Source organism: Bufo bufo, chromosome 6 (genome assembly GCF_905171765.1).
Source record: "Bufo bufo chromosome 6, aBufBuf1.1, whole genome shotgun sequence".
Lineage (NCBI taxonomy): Eukaryota > Metazoa > Chordata > Amphibia > Anura > Bufonidae > Bufo > Bufo bufo.
Window position 1 is genome coordinate 111,452,439 of NC_053394.1, and position 23,117 is coordinate 111,475,555.

At 41.6% G+C, this 23,117-nt stretch overlaps 1 protein-coding gene and 1 long non-coding RNA gene across 2 annotated transcripts in view; one reads left to right on the top strand and one right to left on the bottom strand.

Annotated features, from left to right (window-relative positions):
* The window catches only part of CDH4 (cadherin 4), a 918,264-nt gene that overhangs the window by 889,578 nt on the left and 5,569 nt on the right, over positions 1-23,117 (bottom strand). The window contains 1 exon segment of the mRNA XM_040435851.1: positions 21,050-21,161. Within this exon segment, the coding sequence (XP_040291785.1) occupies positions 21,050-21,161 (112 nt within the window).
* On the top strand, positions 9-19,028 carry LOC121003911. Its single transcript, XR_005779621.1, has 3 exons — positions 9-209; positions 8,368-8,371; positions 19,019-19,028. It is a non-coding gene; the product is annotated as an uncharacterized LOC121003911 (long non-coding RNA).

The following is a 23,117-nucleotide window of genomic DNA, read 5'->3' on the forward strand; positions in this document are numbered from 1 at the left end:
TCTAAGGCTGGGCAGGCTTAGGCAGTTTGAGTGAAGGCCGGCCACGCCTCCTTATTATATTACACTGAGAATTCAGTCCTTGCTTGCTCATTAATGTGGATAGTGTGAGTCATCAGTCTGGCAGCCTGCAGTGTCTGTGAGGCCCCTCCCTCTGCTGGGGAATCATCACTCAGAGAGCCATGGTCAGTGACCTCAGTAGACAGTAACATGTTCTGTCCTGCAGTCTAATACAGTTTTACACACAGAACCTGTCTTATCTTTTACAAACTCAAAACAATAATTCACTACTATACATTAGCCCACAAGCATGTTAGCCAGTAGCCATATGATCTGTGCTTTTGACTCCCATAAAACACGATCATCCCCCACTGACCAGCACTGATGCACATTTTTTTTCAAATACAGCTCTACTACAGTTGTGTATAAACCTTAGACCTTTTACTTGTATAGATGCATATACAACTTTACTACATCTCTCTTCCCTGAATCTCTTCTCTTACAGCTCTGCTACATCTGTCTTGCTCTCCAATATCAGCACTGTGTTGGAATCACTTTATATACACCTCTGCTACATCTGTCTTTCTCTCCACTAACAGCACTGTGTTTGAATCACTTCATATACAGCTCTGCTACATCTGTCTTTCTCTTCCCCACTATCAATGTGGCTGAACTGCTTCAGATACAGCTCTGCTGCATGTATTTCTCTCTCCCACCACCACTGTGCCTGAACCTCCTCCTATACAGCCCTTCTACACCAGTCTTCCCTGAACTGCTTTATATACAGCTCTGCTACATCTGTCTTTCTCTCCACTACCAGCACTGTGATTGAGTCGCTTAATATACAACCTGCTACATCTGTCTTCCTCTCGACTACCAGCACTGTGTTGTAATCACTTCATATACAGCTCTGCTACATGTCTATTTATCTCTCCCCCAGCACTGTGGCTGAACTGCCTCATATACAGCTCTACTACATCTATCCTCCCCTCCCCTACTAGCACAGTGGATGAACTGCTTCATATACAGCTCGGCTACATCTGTCTTTCCCCTCCCTCACTAGCACTGTGGCTGAACTGCCTCACATACAGCCCTGCTACATCTATTTCTCTCTCCCGCCAGCACTGTGGCTAAACCACCTCACAAACAGCACTGCTACACCTGTCTTCCCTGAACCTCTTCTTTTACAGCTCTGCTACATCTGTCTTGCTCTCCACTACCAGCACTGTGTTGGAATCACTTTATATAAAGCTCTGCTACATGTGTCTATTTATCTTTCCCCCCACACTGCTACATGTGTCTATTTATCTTTCACCCCACACTGTGGGTGAACCACCTCATATACAGCTCTGCTACATCTGTCTTCCCATCCCTCACTAGCACTGTGGATGAACTGCTTCATATACAGCTCTGCTACATACAGCTCTGCTAAAACTGTCCCCAGCATCCCTTGACTAAATAAAATTGTCCCCAGCGTCCCTGCACTAAATAGATAACCCCCTATGATGGCTGTAATAAAATCGTTGGTGTATTAGTGGATGATGTTATCCTGCCAGCTACATGCTGTAGCAGGGCACGTCCTCTGTACTGCCGCTCGCTCGTATGGGCACGTCCGCTCTCCTCCACTTGCTTGGAAGGCCGTGCTGCATACAGAGCATGCGCGGCTCTGTATCCGACGCGGCGGAGAAGAAACCAGATGAGCACATGCGCAGCTAGCGTGCGCGTTCCTGTGTGAATGACCTGCCGCCTGGACGAAAAGTAAGTGCGGTCTGCCCAAGCGCGGCCCATAGATGCGGCCGTGGAGCGGTGGCCGTATCTATGGGTTGCTACATAACAATAATTGGGTAAGAGGGAAGGAAATTTTTCTAAATGGGTGCATTATAAATAATAAAAGCAAATTGCAACTATAATAAAAGCAAATTGCAACTATGATCTTGAAGATGGGAATACCCCTTTAATATGTGATATATGGAAGGGAGACTTTCAGGAATCTATGTTGAGATCCTAATATTTTTGGAGATCTTAATGCATGACATCTATAACTATCCACGTCTATATCGCAATGCTCCTTTTTGAAGTTATTGTGAGTTTCCTCGTCTGTATAGACACTCCTTATTTAATTATATTGCCAATATCCTGTAAGTTCTGCATTAATTTACATAAGGTTTGCCTCATGAGCCCTGTGTAATACAATGTTGCTGCCTATTAGTTTCTTATACTGCCTTGGAGTTCCTGCGGCTCTGGAGTGTGTTGACACTCCGTACTCGATCGTCTCACAGAGGAAGCCGGTCTGGGAGGTGGCAGTGAAGGACAGTAGTCCTGTCTCTCCCAACTAATTGGCTGACCCAGGGGCTGGATCGCAATTAGGGGAGGAGTTTCCTCCTTATAATCAGGATAGGTTGGCGGCCGCGTAACGGCCACCCTAGCGCCGATGCTGTCACCTCACCACACGAGGTGCATGGGGTGTTGCATGTTGTTGTTTGTCTTCATCCGATATTGTAATAGCTCCTGATGAGCCATAACTGGTGAAACGCATAGAGCTTAAGATAGAGAAGACGCACATATAGCTAGATGGAGGTGGTCTGCAATAGAAGGCGCAATAGCACACCACGGACTGCGAGAGTTTAGTGTTATAAGCCTGCAGCAGTTACAGTTGAGGCTGTGCCACATTGTAGCAACTAAATAGACACCAGGTTAATAGCACCACAGCTCACTGGTGTGTTGAAACACTTTGTAGTTGGTTACAATGTACATGGCACATGATCATCAACTGTGATAAGGTGACTGCTCTAACTGGGATCAGTTTCAGTATAACAGGGGGTGCTTGCTGGGGGCACATGTGAGTGGGGAGACACATACCAGTGACATCGTGTACCTCCTGTGAAACCCCAGTGTTGAGTGGCATTTTTAATACATACCTTTTGATTTATTAAGGGTTAATCCTGCCTGTTTTTCGCTTTAATTTTAATCAGATATCTAATAAAGATGTATTTTATTTTCAACGTTCCTTTTTGGCAGTGATATGTGTTATTAGTGGAACGTAAACCTCTATACCGTTTTTGCACAGTGAATTGACTTGATTTTCAGAACGCCATGAATAACACATTTCCTCACCCGTATTAGGTAAAGCCCTCTGTGTATCTTAGTTAGTACACGGTCCCTTTTAGAATAAACCTCTTCTTCTCAGCTGAATGTCACAGGATCCTTTCTGCTAATTCATCATACAGAAGTTAATTACTGTGTAGTAAATGGCTCCTCCTGGAGTGCTCTATGTTTTTTAGGATGTTAGAGAGCTGACTCAGGAAAATATGATAAACCCCAAGGTACATCTTCAGAGCGCCAATGTCTAATCACTTGATCACTTCGGGACAGGTCCTTTGTCATTACTCATCAATAAATAATGATTATTATTTATTATTAAAGCGCCATTCATTCCATAGCGCTGTACATATGATAAGGGATCTACATACATAATACAGACAATAGCACTAAGCATGAACAAGACGAGTTACAGACTGGTACAGAAGGAGAGAGGGCCCTGCCCGCGAGGGCTTACAATCTACAAGGTATGGGAGAAGGACACAGTAGGTGCTGGTGAAGCTGGTCATGGCGGTATAGAGGCAGCAGGGTCACGGGTTGTAGGCTTGTCTGAAGAGGTCGGTTTTTAGGTTTCTAATGAGTTTATATATGTGTGTATAATTACTTCCAAAGGAACTGAAGCTAAATAATTTTACCTAAACCAATAAATTGTAATTTCTTTATTATGTATAACTATAATTTTACCTAGACCAATAAATTGTAATTTCTTTATTATGTATAACTAATAAGATGCACTAAATATAAAATCAGTTTGAGGTGGGTTGCCAAAGAAGACTAGCAGGGAACCAAGGTACTGAGATTTGGATTTTACAAGCCATATCAAGCAAAGTAATGGAGATGAGCTTGTACCGTGGCGCTGTAAAAATTAGTACCAACTTGACATCTTTGTCTTGAGTTGATGTTTTACCTGTTTTAAGAACGTCTTCTCACCTCAGTAAGCTGCTTTATGAGGGAAGGAAATTTAGGCAGAGAACTGGCAGAGAAGCCATCTTGAGAAGATCCTCATATTGTAAATGTTTAAACAGCCGTAACTAAGGGAAAAACTCAAGGAAAACAGTGGTATGTGAAGAAACTAAAGATTGCTTTATGCATAATACTGCTGCAGCAGTAACACATGCTAAAATTGATTTTTTTTGATAAAAACATGACAGTTATCCTTTAAGTGATGGAGACAGCTCAGCTCCTCCTCCCTCTCCCTGCTTAGTTACTACTACATGGGTAACAGAGCATTCTCCCTATCTTTTGGCTTTTTCAGAATTTTTATATCCAGGAGACTTGTGTGTGTGTTTTAGCTTAAAGGGCATCTGTCAGCAGATTTGTACCTTTGAAACTGGCTGACCTGTTACATGTGCGCTTGGCAGCTGATGGCATCTGTGTTGGTTCCATGTTCATATGATCCCGCATGGCTGAGGAAAAATTTTGATATTCTATTTTATATTCTAATCGTGAATTTTTATTGCGAATTTTCCATGCAAAAGGCTACACTAATAAGCTTGTCATAAGACTCATAGTCTAATATTCTTTTGAGAAGACTATCAAACGAATAGATGGCGCTATTCAGTTATGAACAGCGCCATCTATTAGTTTCATAGTCTTCTGACAAAACTATTAGTTTACTCTTGTCATAAGACTGTGAAACCAATAGATGGCGCTGATCATAACTCAATAGCGCCATCTATTGGTTTTCATAGTCTTATGACAGCTGAAAAACAACTTTGAGGTTTACTGGTTCTCAGTCAGATGAGAGCTGGTTTGGAATATCTCATAGTGCACAAGGTTGCCATTGCAAGGTATGCTGGCGGTTATCTGTCTCATGGATAGGCTTTTGGCATATATAGCCTTTGTGTGGTTGTCTATTGTATGTCGTACATAATAGGAGTCTAAGATGCATCCAGCTATCCTCTTAATGCTGTTTCCAAACCATTTTGATGGGGTTTCCATCAATTTCTAACCTTTTTTTATGAACCAGACACCCTCTTCTCTTCTGAGCAGGGGGTGCCTGGGGTTCTTCCATTGTGCTCGGGTGCTCGGCAGAACACACGAGCATACTGATGTGTTTGGCCAGAGCAGCCTAGCACACACTAATGATAAGGATAATAGTCAAAACGAATTAATCAGCAGTGGAACACTAATGGAATGTATGCCCATTGTTATGCACTATCCATGGTCTAAGATCATTTTAATGCACGATAGCTTGATACACATAACTGCAGAGTTAAAATTGGCTGTTAACAGTGTTAAGTTAGATATGAATGTGTGATTAGCCAGATATACACAAAGCAAGACCATCACAAAGTGATTAGCCAGATATACACAAAGCAAGACCAAACCTGGTGCCCCACAGGATGTGAACGTGAAGCTTTCACTACAGCTGACAAACCTCAAGGTTTTGCTTACACAGACACCACCCTCACGTTCATCAACTCTGTTTCAAGTTTCTCACTGTCTTGTATTAGAACTGAGATTTTCTCGTGTGTGAAATATTTATGCTGAGAGAGCAGTACTTCTGGATCTTGGAGAAACCATGGAGAGAAAGAAAAAAGGGATCATGAGCAAGAGCTGAACTGTTGACAACATGAAAGGGGGTCTCTCAGTAAATTGGTTAAAGTAATAAGACCTAATCGTGGTATCTGAGAAAATCCTTCCGTGCTCGGTGACACAAACAGAGGAAAGAATAGTACAACTTTGTGACTCTCGGTCTCTTGGTCATACGAAAAACCTAAAAAATTCCTTTGAAAGGTGTACGTAGCCTTTAAAGTTGTTGTAGTAAAATGGATGAGGATTGTGAGGTATTTAGTTTACGCAGAGATTTAAATCTTGTAAAATAGAAAAGTGTAACAGAGTTAATTCCTATTGCAATTAATAGTTACATCTGCCACTTGCAGCTTCACTTTTCACCACCGCTGGTGACAACTACTTTCCATTGACACCGATGCAACAGCATCTCAAAATCTTCTTTAGCTGAGATCTAATTCTGTCAAAACACTTGTCTTTGAGATAAAACAATTTTAGAAAAAAAATTATTCCGCTACATGATTGCTTATTTTCTTAAGGAAATATAATGTATAATAATCTATTGTACAGAATCATTCACCGTAAATACTGATTTTAGATTTATGAAAACCTGTGCAAACTAACACCAAAAAGATGTCACCCGAAGCAACTAATTAAATGCATTCATTTTCTTACCTGCACTAGAAACACAAGCTCTGGAATGTGACTGGTAGTGGAAGGGGTCTCATTGGAAAATCTGAACTAACACGTTAGAAATCACAAGGTACCATATGGTATCACAGCGGTATACCACGTAACACAGGGGAAAAAAAACTTTTCACATTTCGAATTCACTGTTCAAAAACATTCAGATCACACCAAGATACTCTGTAATAATCTCTCCCCACACAAGAATTTAAATAACAGTTGCAAACCAGACAGCTGCTTTGGGGCCCTTGAAGGGAGGGGCCCGGTTTTAGTTGTTCCGATTACATTGGCTTCCGTATGGCAAGAACCCATGTAGGTTATCCAGAGGAACTGCATTATAAGCAAACAAAAGGGTATGGAACTGAACCAGGGGTCAGCAAGAGGGTGTGGGGGTTTAAAACAAATGCCACCCACTTTTTCCTGTCAATCTAATGGGGAGCCAAGAATCTTCTCTATGTCAGTCACTGTCCATACATAATCCAGTCAGAATTTGGGGAATATGGTGCAGGCTACTGATCATTACCAGGTTCCAGTTCAGAAAAGTGCTGGAAAACCTCAAAGGGAACCTGTCACCATGAAAAGGCAAGGTAATCTGCAGGCAGCATGTTATAGAGCAGGAGGAGCTGAGCAGATTGATATATAGTGTTGCAGTAAGACTAGATCTAGTAAGACTTTGAAGTCCAGGAGTCGGTCCTATCAGTAATTGACAGCCTTCCCTCTATGACTGTGTATACAGAGACAGCTGTCAATCACTGATAGGACCGCCTCCTGGACTTCACAGCCCAGAATGAGCAGGAATGTAAGTGGAAAAATGACAAGTTTTACTGATACCATGTTCAATGTGACAGGTTCCCTTAAAAACACCAATGCAAATAGCATCATAGTGTAGCAGGCATTGCTGGAAAAGTGACATCTAGGTAATTCAAGACAAGTACTGGGTAAGTTAAAGAGAACCTGTTACCATGAAAAAACATTGCAAGCTAGATGCACTAGGTTATAGAGCAGGAGGAGCTGAGCAGACTGATATATCGTTTTATGGGAAAAGATTCAGTGAAACTTGTAATTTATTAATTTAAATTCCTGCTCTTTCTGAGCTTTGAAGTCCAGGAGTCGGTCTTATCAGTGATTGACAACCTTCCCCCTATGACTGTGTATACAGAGACAGCTGTCAATCACAGATAGGACCGCCTCCTGGACTTCACAGCCCAGAATGAGCAGGAATGTACGGTAAGTGGGAAAATGACAAGTTTTACTGATACCATGTTCAATGTGACAGGTTCCCTTTAAAGGCACAGCAGCACTAGATACAACTAGAATACATATTTTCTTAAACCATGTTCTTATATTAAAGAGGTTGTCTATGACGAGAAAGGTGCAGAATTAATTCAGTATGGATTAGGACCATGTCTAAGGAATTACAGGGTCCTTCAACTGGTAAAACACATTTTGGCTCATCCTAGGACATCTTTAGTATGGGCAACCAAGAGCCCACACAATTTAAGCCATTCAGATAAAAAATTGGTATTTCACACATGGATGTATATGGCTATACTGTAACTGAAGTGGGTTTCAATCCTCATTAGCTCCAATTTGTGTCACTCAGATGCAGAAGAATAAAGCCTCCGCTGGACTGTGGCATGGGATAAAATAGCTTATCTGCACAGCGGCATACATCAGATTACTCAGTTCGTTATATCTTGTGCCCAATGTGCTAAAACGGACAATATGACACAGCTAGGTACACACCATTCTCTCGGATATACTTGTGGCACCATACCATGAAATATGCTCGTTCCACGATGGAGCACCGAGGAGACACGGTGTGGATTTATAAGATTGACTTCAGTGAAGCGACTACGACTTAGCATCCTGAGATTCGGCAGAAAATGCAGAAAGTAGGCGGACTAACACTGCGATGACATTGTATGTATGAACAGTGCAGTTACATTACATTCTTTGTGTATGCCGATGCCTCTACGTAACATAGGGATTTGCCACTTTCTCCAGTGAAGGGGCCGCATTCCTCTCGTGCATAAATCTGAATATACACACGGCAAACAATAAACCAAGGTCAGTACTCGCGCTACTACACAAAGCGATCTGTATAAGGACACCGAGGTAAATGTAACTAGTATGTTGTTGTGGCGCCACTTGTGCTTTTCTGTTACCTGTAAATAAACCAAGCTCATTTACAAAGAACCATCATATTACTTGTTTCACACTGTCATTGTAAAACTTTAAATGTCCTAAGTTTTAACAGTTTTGCACCTACAAATATTTGTGTGCTTTTTATTTGAACTTTATGACATATTCAAATCTCATGATTAAAGGGGTTCTCCAGGTTTTCTCCATTAAGAAGAGGAAGGTGAGGAGGGAGTCCAGGACACTGGGGGTGCTGTGTGGATGGAGGGGAGGGGGGCGATGGCCTCAGGGGCAGAGTGGTACCCCCAGTTATGGGTAAATATGGGCCCCAGGAAAAGTTTACCCTGTGCAGGTGCCGCACTCAGTCTCACAGGGAGCCCCCAGCAGCTCGTCATCCGCCTTCCTGAACAAACCTGCTCTGCTCCTGGCTGCACATGCCGGCTCTCTACATATGGCCCGCACCGGTGAGGTCCCGTCCCACGCATCACTCCTCTGTTCCCGACTTCCCAAAACTGTCCAGTGCAGCTGCAGCGCTGATAACGTTGTGACACCAGCGTGCAGTGTGATCCAGACGTGCTGCCAGGCCCTGCCGCCTGCCAATTACTTACAGTGACCATGCCTGAGCGGAGTCAGCGGACCCGCCGTCCCCGTCACCCTGTTAAGAACAAAAAAGGAGGACTTCTGGACGTCCATCCTGGCCTTGTGCCGGACCGTGGACCATGAGTCTATAAACTGGACTGTCCGGCCTAAAAACTGACATCTGGCCACCCTAGTTAAGCATGATGTACATTCAGGAAGTCTCCTATGCTACACTCTCCTAGGGTGTGGAAATGTGAAAGATTTGTCGCTCCATAGTTGCATTGATACATGCATAGACAGACAGATCACTAGACAGATATAGAAATAGAGATGATAGATAGATAGATAGATAGATAGATAGATAGACAGATAGGTAATATATTTAGATCTATGTAGATACAGATTCCAAGACCAAGCAACTATAAAGCAAATTTACAGTCAAGTGGAATGAATAGATGCTACTGACTACAAAGCAACAGTGCCCCTAGTGGTTACAATACAAAAAGTGTATTACCATATACTAATATTCATTTACAAAGCATGATGTCTGTTATACTTTTAATAAATACAATTTCGAATACAAGAAACTGGTGGTGCACATATGACATCGCACAGGATAACTATGTTATTTTGGACTGAAAAGTCCAAGTCAATGGATTGGGAATAGGGATGCAACACTTTAAAGGATGGCTCCGGACTGAAGAGTTGGATTCTTCGGCTGCCATTATCTCATCCATAACAAAACAGAGGGTTCTGATTGCCACAGTGGAAATGAGACCCTTGCGCTTGACCACATTCCCTACTCTATCCTTAGTGACCAAAGTATGGTCTAAATTTAAAAGTATGATAGGTATCAGTGTTTTTTGTGATGCTACCCCTTCATGGCGTAATCCCCAAATGCCTGAGATATTTCGCCTGGAGGGTTCTTCTCCATGGGGGAGAAAAGGTTTATTGTTCCTGGGACAACTTCAATCAGAAGGAGTTTTCAAATCCTTTACACAGTTGCTGGAGGAGTTTAGCTTACCTAACAAATTTTTCTACCAATATTTACAACTGAGATGCATTTCAGACGCAATTTCTCAGGGGTGTACGAATTTTTGATCTTCCCCCAGTGGTTAAACAGTTATTAAAAGTCTCTTCCACTAAGGGCCTTATATCTTTGCTATATAGGCATATTATAGATGTCTCCTCCTCTTCTACTACCATTAAGGCAAGGGTCCAATGGGAGAGGGATCTTGGTGCATTGTCCCAGGAACAATGGACAGGTATCTTGGCCCTCACTCCCTCTCTGACGGTTAGTGAATCTCAGCGACTATCACAATTGTATCTCATACATCGAGTATATAGAACCCCACAATTTCTCTTCAGAATTGGAGTGCGTTCAGACTCAAAATGTCCCAGATGTGGGGAAGGGGACGCGACATTGATCCATATGATTTGGAACTGTGTACGATTGCGATCCTACTGGGAGGATGTCAGACATATTATAACAATGGCCACTCAGATACGTCTACCCGATGACCCTAGGGTTTGTATACTGGGGATACTGGACTCTCCAGGATTGGGAGACAGGAACTCCCTTTGTATTCATAGACTCCTGTTCTAGGCTAGGGTACTAATAGCTAAACACTGGATACGAGAGGCCCCGTCCACAAAACAAGAGTTCATTAATAGGATGAATATAATTTTGAGATTAGAAAAGGGAGTATACGCTATACGAAAATGTCCAAATAAGTTTCTATCTTTATGGCAGGGGTGGGTTGAGTCAGCACAGTTAGTGTCCCAGGCATTAGTTCAAGAATGTATAAGGGGACAAATGTCTTCCTTACACTCCCTCTCCAGGGGAAACATATAGTTACTGTATAATGTTCAAAAGGCTGGCCTATTGTAGATAGACAGAACTGTTTTCGCGTCCAATTGTATAACTACTCATACACATACTGGTACGGATGTCTCTCTGCTCAAGTTGGGCTAGGGTGGGGGGGAAGGATGTTATTGTGTTATTTTATACAAGGTACAACGTTCAACTACCTAAATGCTGCAATATTCATATAGATCTTGATTTACCATAAATTGTCATGGGTGTCTGCATACACCAATGTTTTTGTAAGTTGACTTATGACCGACTATACAAAAAACTACGGACTCCTTGATGATATTTATGTGATAATGTTTATTTCAATGAGAAAAAAAAACTGATTTAAAAAAGGGAATAGGGATGAGTGAATCGGCTTCGGATGAAACATCTGAAGTCGATTCGCATAAAACTTTGTTTCCATACTGTACAGAGCGAACACTTCGTACAGTATTAGAATGTATTGGCTCCGATGAGCCAAAGTTATTACTTCACAAAGTCTCGTGAGACTTCTCGTAATAACTTCATAAATAGATTTCTACTGTAAAAAACATTTCCCAAACTCGGGTTCGGTTCCAAGTGGTAACTTGGAACCGAACCCGAGTTTGGGAAATGTTTTTTTACAGTAGAAATCAATTTATGAAGTTATTACGCAAAGTCTCGTGAGACCTTGCGAAGTAATAACTTCGGCTCATTGGAGCCATTACATTCAGTGGCGTACCTCCAATAGAGGCAGACCACGCAGCTGCTATGGGGCCCCTGGGGGAAGGGGGCCCGCAGTGGAGGATAGGCCCCGCCCACTAATTACACTTGTATGGCTACCTGAGAAAGTAAGAGGTGGAGAAGGACCTTTGGTGATGTCATCAACCATGTGACCAGTGCAGGAAGCCAATGAATAGCAGAGCAGCAGAAGTCTAAAGGACCTTTGGTGATGTCATCATCATGTGACCAGTGCAGAGGACTGGTGAAAGACCTGTGGCATATCACTGTGAGGGGGCGGAGCTTCTGTGTGGTGCCTGAAGGAGAGGTTAGTGGTGTTCTGGGATAACATAACATCCTAGAAAAGCTGGGAGTTGTAGTTTTGTCGTATTATATGTTTCTCAATGTAATTTAAACGTATGCCCTAGTACAGGCTGGTAATGCTGGGAGTTGTAGTTCTCTCCTCTTATACCCTCTCTTTGGAATGTATACTGATGACCCATAATAAGTCTGGCCATACGGGGGGTTATAGTTATTTCTTTTTAAAGCTCTTACCTGGTACAACTAGATGATGTCCTATAATCTGGACATGCTGAGAGTTGTAGTTCTCTTTTCTTAGGCTGAATTCTCATCACAGTTTAGTTTTCCGTTTTGCATGCAGGACTTTTTTCTGTCTAAAATAACGGATCTCCGACAGAAATGGTATAAACGGATGCCAAATGTGCAGAACTGATGCTTGAAATACAGGATCATTTCTTTTCCTTTATTTTTCTGTTTATCTGACGGATCAGAAGAACTGAAAACTAAACGGTGATATGAACCCGGCCTTATACTCTGTGTAATATCTACTTGTATCTGATCATAACAGCCTGGACATGCTGGAAATTGTAGTTCTCTCCACTTTCACCTCTCCCTGTGTTGCTCCCTAATTTCCAATAATAATCTGGTGATGATGAGACTTGTAGTTCCCTTGTCACTATTATAATGTTCTGCAGCAGCTGAGGTGTGTATTACTTGTTCACTTCTGTGCTGGTGACGTTCGCTGTTCTGCCGTCATAGGAGCACAACAACGAAAATCACCGCAGTTCCGGATCTGGCACTTCATGGACGACACCTGACGGATCCCGCTGACTATGATGAGATCTGTCAGGTTTCCATCTTCCAGGCTATAAAATTGTGTCCAGCATTTATGACCTGATCCACGAATGAGGCCCCAACACAGATGTGAACGAAGCTTTATATGTTCTGCAGCAGCTGAGGTATGCATTAGGAGGTTCTGACAGTTCATAAGGCAAGGGGGGCTATGGTGGCACTGGTATACTATTATGCCAGCACCACCATAGCACCCCCAATGAGCTGTGCCTGTGTGCTGCTTATAGTGGACAGTGCCCTCAGACAATGAATGGGGACAATCAAAAGCGGGTTTTTTCCCGGTATTGAGACCCTATGACGGATCTCAATACCGGAAAATAGAAACGCAAGTGTGAAAGTAGCTCCTAATGTCTACACGGCTGCAACTGCTGGGGGTATGGCAGGGGAGAAGCCAGGGCAGGTGGTGGGATGGGCCAGTGGACGGAGTTAGTGGGGCCCCATTAAGATTCTTGCTATGGGGCCCAATGATTTCTATGTACGCCCCTGATTACATTCTAATACAGTACGGAGCGCTTGCCCCATACAGTATTGAAACAAAGTTTTATGCGAATTGACTTCGGATTTTTTATCCGAAGTCAATTCGCTCATCCCTAATTGGGAAGACTACCCCACAACCATCAAGATGGATCAATCACAGAAGTCAAAAGCATACCAATGAGAAGCTTTTGGACCTAAACAACAGACAAGACAACCAATATAGCTGCACTCAATGAAAGGCTACTGGGATTCAGTATAAGAAATTCAATTTTTTTTGTACAATTGGCTAAATATGAACTAATGGCTCTATTCATGCTTGCAATATTATCAGCCAATGTTTGGTAGGAAAATGGAGAAACAGTACAGCTCTCGAGGATCCCCATAATCAGAAAGAAGAGACCTTTCCCATTAGCGGTCCTGCCCCTTCAATAATTATGTGCTCCTTCGACTGAATGAGGCTGACCTACAGTTACTTACGCAGACCTTAGCTATGATGATTGGTCCTGAGGGTCAGACCTCAGCCAATCACACACTGATAAAATATGTAAATCAGCTACAAATCTGCGTCAAAATCTGCATGAGGTCCTTCTGAATTTATTATGGATTTTGCTCCGGTTTTTACCCTATGCATTGCGAAGCGAGAAATCTGGGGTGTCAATTTACGGTATGTGCTGATTTGTTTACGCAGCCGGTGGATGAGATTTAAACTTTGCTGATGGTGTAAAATGCAGTGGGCAGATAGAGAGAGTTGTCATGGTTTTGTGTAGTGGTTTTTGGCCACGGAACCAAAAAAGATAACCTAAGGTTACATTCAAAGGTCTGCTGAAATTACAACATAAAAGACTGCTGCTTTTTTTGCCACAGTTCCATGGCAAAAACTGCGTGGGGAAAAAACCCGAAAAACCCACAAGTATTACTATTCACCCAGACCATTTTCACACAAAAAGCATGCTGCCGATTTCAAATCCGCGCCGCAGGTCAATTTATGCTGTGGTTTTATTAAGCAGCATGAGGATGAGATTTCCTAAAATCTCACCCACTTTGTTGGAACAGTAAAACACTGTGGATCTGCTGCATGAAAATAAGTGATGGCACATCTGCTGCGTATCCACTAAATGTGAACATAACCTAAGGGTTTTTTCAAATGTCATTTGGCAGTTTGCAGCGATTTTCTGAAACTACGTAAAAAATGCAGCGGTTTTGCTGCTAACTTTAAAAATGTAACATTACCACAATGCACGAATATAATAGGCCCTAAGGATGGGTCATCAATGTATTTCCAGGCAAACCCCCTTAACCTTGATATCTGGCTCCTCCAAACATGACAGCATGCATCCGCTGGAGTAAAATGGATTGATTGGTAGCAACAAGCTATGATTCCCTTTTATTTTATAATAATTTTTTCTTTTACAAAAAGAAGCATCCAGCACTGCATCACAGGAAATGCAAATACATCTAAAAGTGGTCTCATATTGTAGTGGGGTCTAAATTGGCAGCTGGTGGGACCAATACAAGTAGGTTGGGTCGGAAAGCCATCAGCTATAGCCACCTTGGTGGCAGATGGCGACCATGCAAAAATATAATGGAATACCTATTTAAAGCATTAGGACAGCGCTCCCCAACCCTCGTGTGCAGTTCTACAGTCAGATTTGGAGTGCCATCATGAAGCCCAGTCATTTCATATATAGTCCAATAGTAATATGAGGGGCACCATAACTATATTTGGTGGGATATGGAGCACAAAAATTAAATACACAGCCTTACAGTACATGGAGCACTACAGTAGTATAAAATACTATATCATCCTTTATGCAAATGGATTAGCCAATAGGAGGTGCGCTGTTACATCATGTCACCAGGCAGAGGTTGCGACTCATGTGTAGGCTGTGCCCGTTCTTTTTACAATTGTATATAACTAACGTAATGTCAGTACAGATGAGGAGCAGCACTAGTAATGTCATATAATGTCCGCCACATAATGTACTGGCTTAGGGGTTTTCAATGCTATACAAGTGTGGAATGCCATGTCGCCAAGGCAGAATGGGAACTTAAAGTGGCCCTGGAAACAAAAAAACTAAAAGTGGCCCCATGTTGTAGGCCGGTCCAACTTAACAGGAGGGGCAACAGAAGTAGCCATGGTCAACAATACCGTAGTGCAAAATACCATCCCAGAAGAACCAAATACCGTAATGCAGCACAATATACTGCCCCAAAAGCTACCCCTTTATGGTGGTCATCAGTAGATGCCATTGTCTATCCTCCTCCTCCAGTTGTCTTTGGTTATGATATGGAGCAGGGGGCTCAGGTGAGATGCACACAGCAGTTGAATTCAGGAGGGCATGTGCGTTCGCTGGCCAGATCCATGAGTACCTGATTCTCACAGCATTAATTAATGTTGAGAGCTCATAATGTACCCGGCCAGCTGAAGAGAGGAGGTCTGTGTGGCCCCCTGGGTAAGGGCCCACCGGGAAATTTCCCTGTAGGGTCTATGGCCAATCCGCCCCTGCATGCCACTGAATGGCCCCTGTTAGGAATAGATTCTGGAAAAAACAGACCTTTTCTTCTGATCCTAGACAACCCCATAAATGTAGCTTAAAACAGATAAAAAACAGAGGACAATATTCATCAAAAATATTTTCAAAATGTTACCAACCTTGTGCCGGATAGGTCAAAAGACTGAACGGAACGTGATATTAGGAAAAAGCAAAAATATGCAGTTTGACCCTAGACAGGCAGATAATTCTATCAGGAGTTATTATTAAAGTGCAGCAAATCCAAATTAACAAGATAATGTTCTCTGAGAAAGGACTAGCAGCTAAGAGTCTGTCACATAAGATTGCCCCATCAACAGGCTAGCAAATAAATGGCAGACAAATCTCAAGTGAATCGTAAAGGCAAGACTGTATTACCAGACTGTTACACTTTACTGCAGCCCCCCAATTCACCCATGTCTTCAAGTCTTTATTCCAGCAACAACAACTTACTGGCAATAATTACAATGTCATCTCTCTGAGAATTTTGTCTTGTACATATGACACTTTAATTTTGTTTTAAATCCTTCGAGGTAGAAGCACCGCAATGAACTGGAACACCAGCCGTGGAGAGAATCTGCAAGTCTGCACTAATCCAAGTGTTCCCACTAAATCATAGATGAACCATATTTCAGAACTCTGGCCACTAGCTGAGCACCATGGGAAAAGGATCTGCCTGTACTTCTATGTCACCAAGGGAGCTCAGGCCATGGAGGCATTGTGAAATCAATCCAGGGTACAGGGCAGAGATAGGTAGATGATAAATGATGGATAGATAGATAGATAGATATGAGAGAGATAGATAGATAGATAGATAGATATGAGATATATATGAGATAGATAGATAGATAGATATGAGATAGATAGATAGATAGATAGATAGATAGATATGAGAGAGATAGATAGATAGATAGATAGATATGAGATATATATGAGATAGATAGATAGATAGATAGATAGATAGATAGATAGATAGATAGATATGAGATAGATAGATAGATAGATAGATAGATAGATAGATAGATAGATATGAGATAGATAGATATGAGATAGATAGATAGATATGAGATAGATAGATAGATAGATAGATAGATAGATATGAGATAGATAGATAGATAGATAGATAGATATGAGATAGATAGATAGATAGATAGATATGAGATAGATAGATAGATAGATAGATAGATAGATAGATAATAGATAGATATGAGATAGATAGATAGATATGAGATAGATATGAGATAGATAGATAGATAGATAGATAGATAGATATGAGATAGATAGATATGAGATAGATAGATAGATAGATATGAGATAGATATGAGATAGATAGATATTGTAATGGACTTGTAGATACAGTAAGTCTAAATTTAATGAGGATAAAAGACATTTAGAAAATAATTTAGAACTTGTGCAATACTACTGAGATATCAACCACCTTATGCCTTAGTGGTGTAGTCATTACCAATTTAAACTATCAGATGAACATTGGGGCAGATTTACTAACACTGGCTTAGGCTACTTTCATACCTCTGGGGTGTTTCAGCAGAGAACAACCTGCCGGAATTTACGGAATGTCCTCTGGCCCATTATGTATAATGGGGTCCGGCGGAGATCCGTATACATTCCGGCAGACAAGCGGAGAACTGGCATGCTGCGGTTTGTGTCTGGCCAATTCTCTGCTTGTCTGCCGGAACAGCCATGCCGAAGTTTCACACGGTAGATGTGAAACAAGCCATCTTAGACACCTTTAGATTGTATAGTCTAAGTGAATACCACCTATTAGTTGGCTTACTTTTCTAGCACAATTTTGGCACACATTATTGCACCTTGAGCTATGCGCCTTGCCCACTTTTCACAAAGCCATGCCCCTGTGTTGAACATGGTAGGAAAAAGTGGCTTAAATCCTTTCTAAATGCTTTGTGAGGCATGTGCACCAGATTTGTAGCTCAATCTGAGTCAGAATTCTGGCACATTCATAATAGTAAATGTGCCCCACTGTCTCTGCCCACACAATGGCTGAATATTATAGGGGAGATTTATCAAACTGGTGTAAAGTAGAATTGGCTTGGTTGCCCATAGCAACCAATCAGTTCTACCTTTCATCTTTCACAGCTCCTTTGGGAAATGAAAGGTCGAATCCGATTGGTTGCTCTGGGCAACCAAGCCAATTCTACTTTACACCAGTTTCATAAATGTCCCCCTATGTGTAGATAATGGGTTTCCATGAGCACCTTAGCACTGCAAAAAATATATATAATAATAATGCTGGCAGATTAGTGTATTAAAAACTGAACTCAGCATACGGGTCCTTTGAGAATTGGTCCATTTGCTAAAACATATGTTCAGTCTCTCTCTCGGCAGACAAACAATAAAAAAAACATCCCATTAATCTTCAGAGCTGATCCTTGTACTTTATGCAGTTATCAGACCATTGCATTGACGGAAGAATAATAAAAGCCAATCCGAGTTACATACAACCGGCACACGTGACTCTCTGAAGTGCAAAATATGCATCAGAATATCATGCAACTATATACATGTAAGGGGTGGGGCCAGCCTTCTCACCGCTCATGCATTGCGACCTGTATTACACAAGAGAAGATTCGCCATCATCAGACAAGTGGTGCAATATAATACAAATAATGCGTCCCATTGTGGTTAATATTTCTAATTTTTAGTTAATGTGATGCCAAAAGGAAACACAGGTGCCATCTACTCTTATAAACCTTTCATCCCCGGGTGTTTTTCTGTGTAGGCATTTCCATTTTTTTACTCCTGGCTTTCAAGGAGCCACAACTTTTTTTTTTTTTTTTGTATAAGTAGCCGTGCGAGGGCTTGTTTTTTTGTGGAACAAGTTGTATTTTTTAATGGCACTATTTAATATTGTATACAGTCTAGTGGGAAGCTGGAAAAATTTCCAAATGGGGTGGAATTAGAAAAAAATGCAATTCTTCCATAGTTTTAGGAGTTTTGCTTTTTACGGCTTGCCTATGCGGTAAAACAAACCTGTTACCTTTATTTTTGGGATCAATACAATTACAACAATACCACATTTGTATCGTTTGTATATTGTTCTTGTGTTTTAATACTTAAAAATGTTACATTTGTATTTTTTAAACTTTTTTTTTTTTTTACTTTTTTAGGCCCCCCCTAGGGGACTTGAATATGCAATCTTCAGATCGTTTCTCCCTTACACTGCAGTGAATTAGCATAGCAGTCTATGGCATATTGGCTATTTTCTTATGGGGCCCTGCCAATCTGCAGGCCTCCATAAGAACTACAGCTGTAATACACATGAATTCTTCAGAGACCCAGGCTACTACAACAAACTAACGGCTTAAGTGAACACAGCGCAGGGAAGCCGTTCAGGGCACAGGAGCCCAGCGCTCCCAGGAAAAGCCACCTCAGCAGTTGTGGTCACAATCAACCTTGACATCTGAGAATTTAAATGTCTGCAATCGACATTATCGCCAATCTCAGACATCAGCCCTGCATCTCTGCTGTTTTTAAAAACTCCTGTTGTACATGTATGGCAGTGGTGCTTAAAGTGTTTAAAGGAACATTAAGCATATGTAGACTATACACAAAAGAATAAATAAATGGGAAAAAAACTTACATTTCTCTTTATGTGTCCCAGGAGATCAGCCATTTCTCTCCTTCTTTGCACAATTCTGTATCTCTTAGGCAACTGGCTGCAGGAGGAGCCTTTTCCTACTAGGCCTCACGCACACAACCACAAGAAAATGAATCCTTGCAATGGCAATTAATTTTCATCAATAGAAAAGCCTATACTCATTTGCAAAAACGGAAAATAATAGAACCTGTAATGAGATTTTTGGATCGGCGCATGATCTGATGTGTCAACAGCTCAGTTGACTTTTATGGATGCTATCCATTTTAGACATGGACAGTGCACTGAAGCAAAGCAGAGTTGTGTGCATGAGGCCTTAGGGTAGGTAATGGAGTTTTTTGGAGGAGGTTTTTCAGCGAAAGTCAGAATTGGAATTATAAGCCAGGAATCGGAAATATACTGTAAAGGAAGGATTTAAACTTGAACTCACTCGCTGGCTTTGGCTGAAACACTTGCAGGAAAATCTGTTTTACAAACTCCTCCAAAAAACTCAGTGCAAACCTACCCTGACTCTGCCTGCTACAGGAGACAAATAATATCAAGCCACACCCCTTTTTAAGCCACACCCCTTATCAAGCCACACCCCTTATCAAGCCACTCCCCTTAGCCATCTGTCTGGGAAAACAATGTAAAAATCAGAAAGAAGTCAAAGGAATAGCCCAAGATTAGAAAAGCATGGCTGCCTTCTTCCATAAACAGTACCACACCTGACCACAGGTTGTATGTGGTTTTGCAGCTCAGCCTTATTCACTTCAGTGGAGCTGAGTTGCAATACCAGACTCAACCCATACAGACAGGTGCGGTATTATTTCTGGAGGACAGCATGTATGTTTTTCTATTTCTGAACACCCATGATATCTGTACGACAAGTCTGTTTTTTTTCCAGAGCTGAAGTGCAAACAGTGTGGGTAAGTCTATCTCTGCTGAATTGGCCTTTAATTAACCCTATGTTAACCCCTCCTCTCCATATATGTAAAATATAGACAGGTATATTTCTAGTCATTTATATTCTAGCCTTTCCCTCTGGAATAAAATATTAAAGAGGTAGTCCCACGAAAAATATTCCACATCCTGCAAACCAGCACTTGGATCTGAATACTTTTGTACTTGCGTATAATAAAAAATCTAGTATAGCCAATGAGTTATTCAATAAAATGTAAATGTATAGCGCCACCTGCTGTTTGTTCTTTTCTTTGTTTGGCAGTGACAATCTGAGATGGACACACATGCTCAGTTCCATCCTACAACCAGTCGTATCTTCCGTGACAGTTACAGGGAGAAATGCTGCAGGAAAAAGGACATGCCCCCTTAAAAAAAAACAGACACGGCCTATAGGCTGCAAGCTTAAAATAAATCTGAGCAATGGATGGGAGAGCTCTCTGGTTCTAGCCTTGTTACATGTACTATATGATGTCCGATTTTTTTACATTAATCATGAGATAACCCCTTGAAATGCTAGAGGAGACAGAAGATGCTGTAGCAATGGAGATTTATAATGGAAGATTTGTATACAGCACTGTTCTGATTGCTCCCATAAGAAATACATTCTCTGCTAGAAAAAATAATGACATACAGCGTGAATCAGGCTTAAAAATAGTCTCAGGAAAAGACAGGTAAAACAGGTGGGCTCCGGCGCTAACAAGATCGGTGGCATCAAATGCTTTCTGCTTGTCTTTCACTTACCTTTCAGCAGTTTTTGCCCCTCTTTGATGCTTGGCGATACAAGAGCTGTGTAACCTGCTTCAGAAAAGCCTGGAGTACAGCTGTGCTGTGTGGTTCCATTCCCAGTATATGCCTACAGCCAGAAAACACAACAGTGTGTTAGTGGACGAAGCAGAAAAGTCACACCTTGGCATTAAAATATGGCTTCTACAAAAATGAAACTGTAAGCCGGGATCATCCATATACACTACTGCAATATGTCTACATTGAAACACCGGTGTCATCTGGAAAAAACGGATCCGGCATTTTTTTATTTTTATTTTTTTTGCATTTTTAAAGGTCCGTTTTGCCAGAACACTTGGGTGCCGGATCCAGCATTAATGCATTTCAATGGACAATAATGCCGGCATTCCGGCAAGTGATCCGGAATTTTGGACGGAAAAAATACCGCAGCATGCTGCGATGTTTTCTCCCGGCCAAATACCGTAAGAGTGACTGGACTGAAGACATCCTGATGCATCATGAACGGATTGCTCTCTATTCAGAATGCATTAGGATAAAACTGATCAGTTCTTTTCCAGTATTGAGCCCCTAGGACGGAACTCAACGCCGGAAAAGAAGAACGCTTATAGTGTTCAGCTCTGCAAAAGTTACAGCAAACAGGAATAACAATGGTATACTGTATTTTGAATAATCACTGAATATAAATGCATAGAAAATATGTTGCCGCATTGAGAATTGCATTTACTACTCAAGAAGCTACGTTTTGTAAAGCTCTGTTTGTGTATAATATATAGAATAATAACCTGCGGCATACAGAGCATGATAAAGTGATATATTGCTAGCTTAATCCGATGCACAGAACTGGAATATATATATATATACGGTATATAGATATACACAAATAGCAGAGCTGGCTCTTATATGCCAATGCCTTATCTGGAATTTAGGGGGAACCCTTTACCGGTCCATACAACCTATTAGGGCATATGGACATTGTAGAAGAGCCCCGTAGCTCATCTCTCTATTATGGAAGTGCCTTACAGAAGTGTTTTGCTTTGAAGGCAGCTCAGTCGGTTCTCATAGTGCGCATAAGAAAGAGTTAAATTCAGCCCTGCTACATCTACGCCAAGATCTGAGCGCGAATACAAATTAATGGTGTCCATTCACGCTATGAGAAATACATTTAGAAATGAATAACCAATGAGACATCTTATATATTGCTTTACCTCATCACTATCTCGTGAGCTACAAAAGCTGCTGACCAGCAATGACAGTATGGGAGTCACACATTACTAAAAGGGTCGGAACCCTACAAACCAGTACCATGCTGATCTTTGATGGGGGGGCGAAAAAGTGCTACTCTCGTATTCCAGGGAACTTAGTATATCTTCATACAATAAAGACAATGGGGGGGGGGGGGGGGGATTTATCAAGCCTTGCAATCCAGAATTCTGGCTTTAAAAAGTCACAAAAATTATTTTGCCCTTCATTGCGAAAAAAAGAACTCCCTCCAGCTTCAAAAAATCGGTGGGGAGTGGGCATGGGCAGCCTATCAAGCTGATTTAAGCTGGAATTATCAAATGCGACTTTTGAAAAAGTCGCCAATATTGTCGCAGGCTTACTCCAGTAAAGGGGTGGTGTAGAAAGTGGAGTAACATCTCAAGGCAGAAGTGTTAGACTTAAAGATGCACCAAATTTGATAAAATGGGTGCAATTTATGGCAAACAGGCTTATAAATTCCCTACGTGATATAATCACACATACCGATATAATAAGAACTCTAGGGACGTTCATTTTATGTCGGGCATAGAGTAGAAGGGACGTGGTGGTGAGCAACGATCTATACGTGCTGCTATGTGCACAGAGGTAGTAAGGGCAGAAGAATAGGAGACGTTGTGAGCAGAGACCCAGAAGAACGGGAGTCTCGTTTTTAATGTATTAGCTGGAAAACAAATACTAAGTACCAAATAGGTACTAATGTGCAGATGAAGCATACCAAGCATCATTGAGAATGGACTGTCTATGGCCCATGGACAAACTCATACAATTTTATATATAGATTTAGGAGTGCTAAGTTTGGCGACTC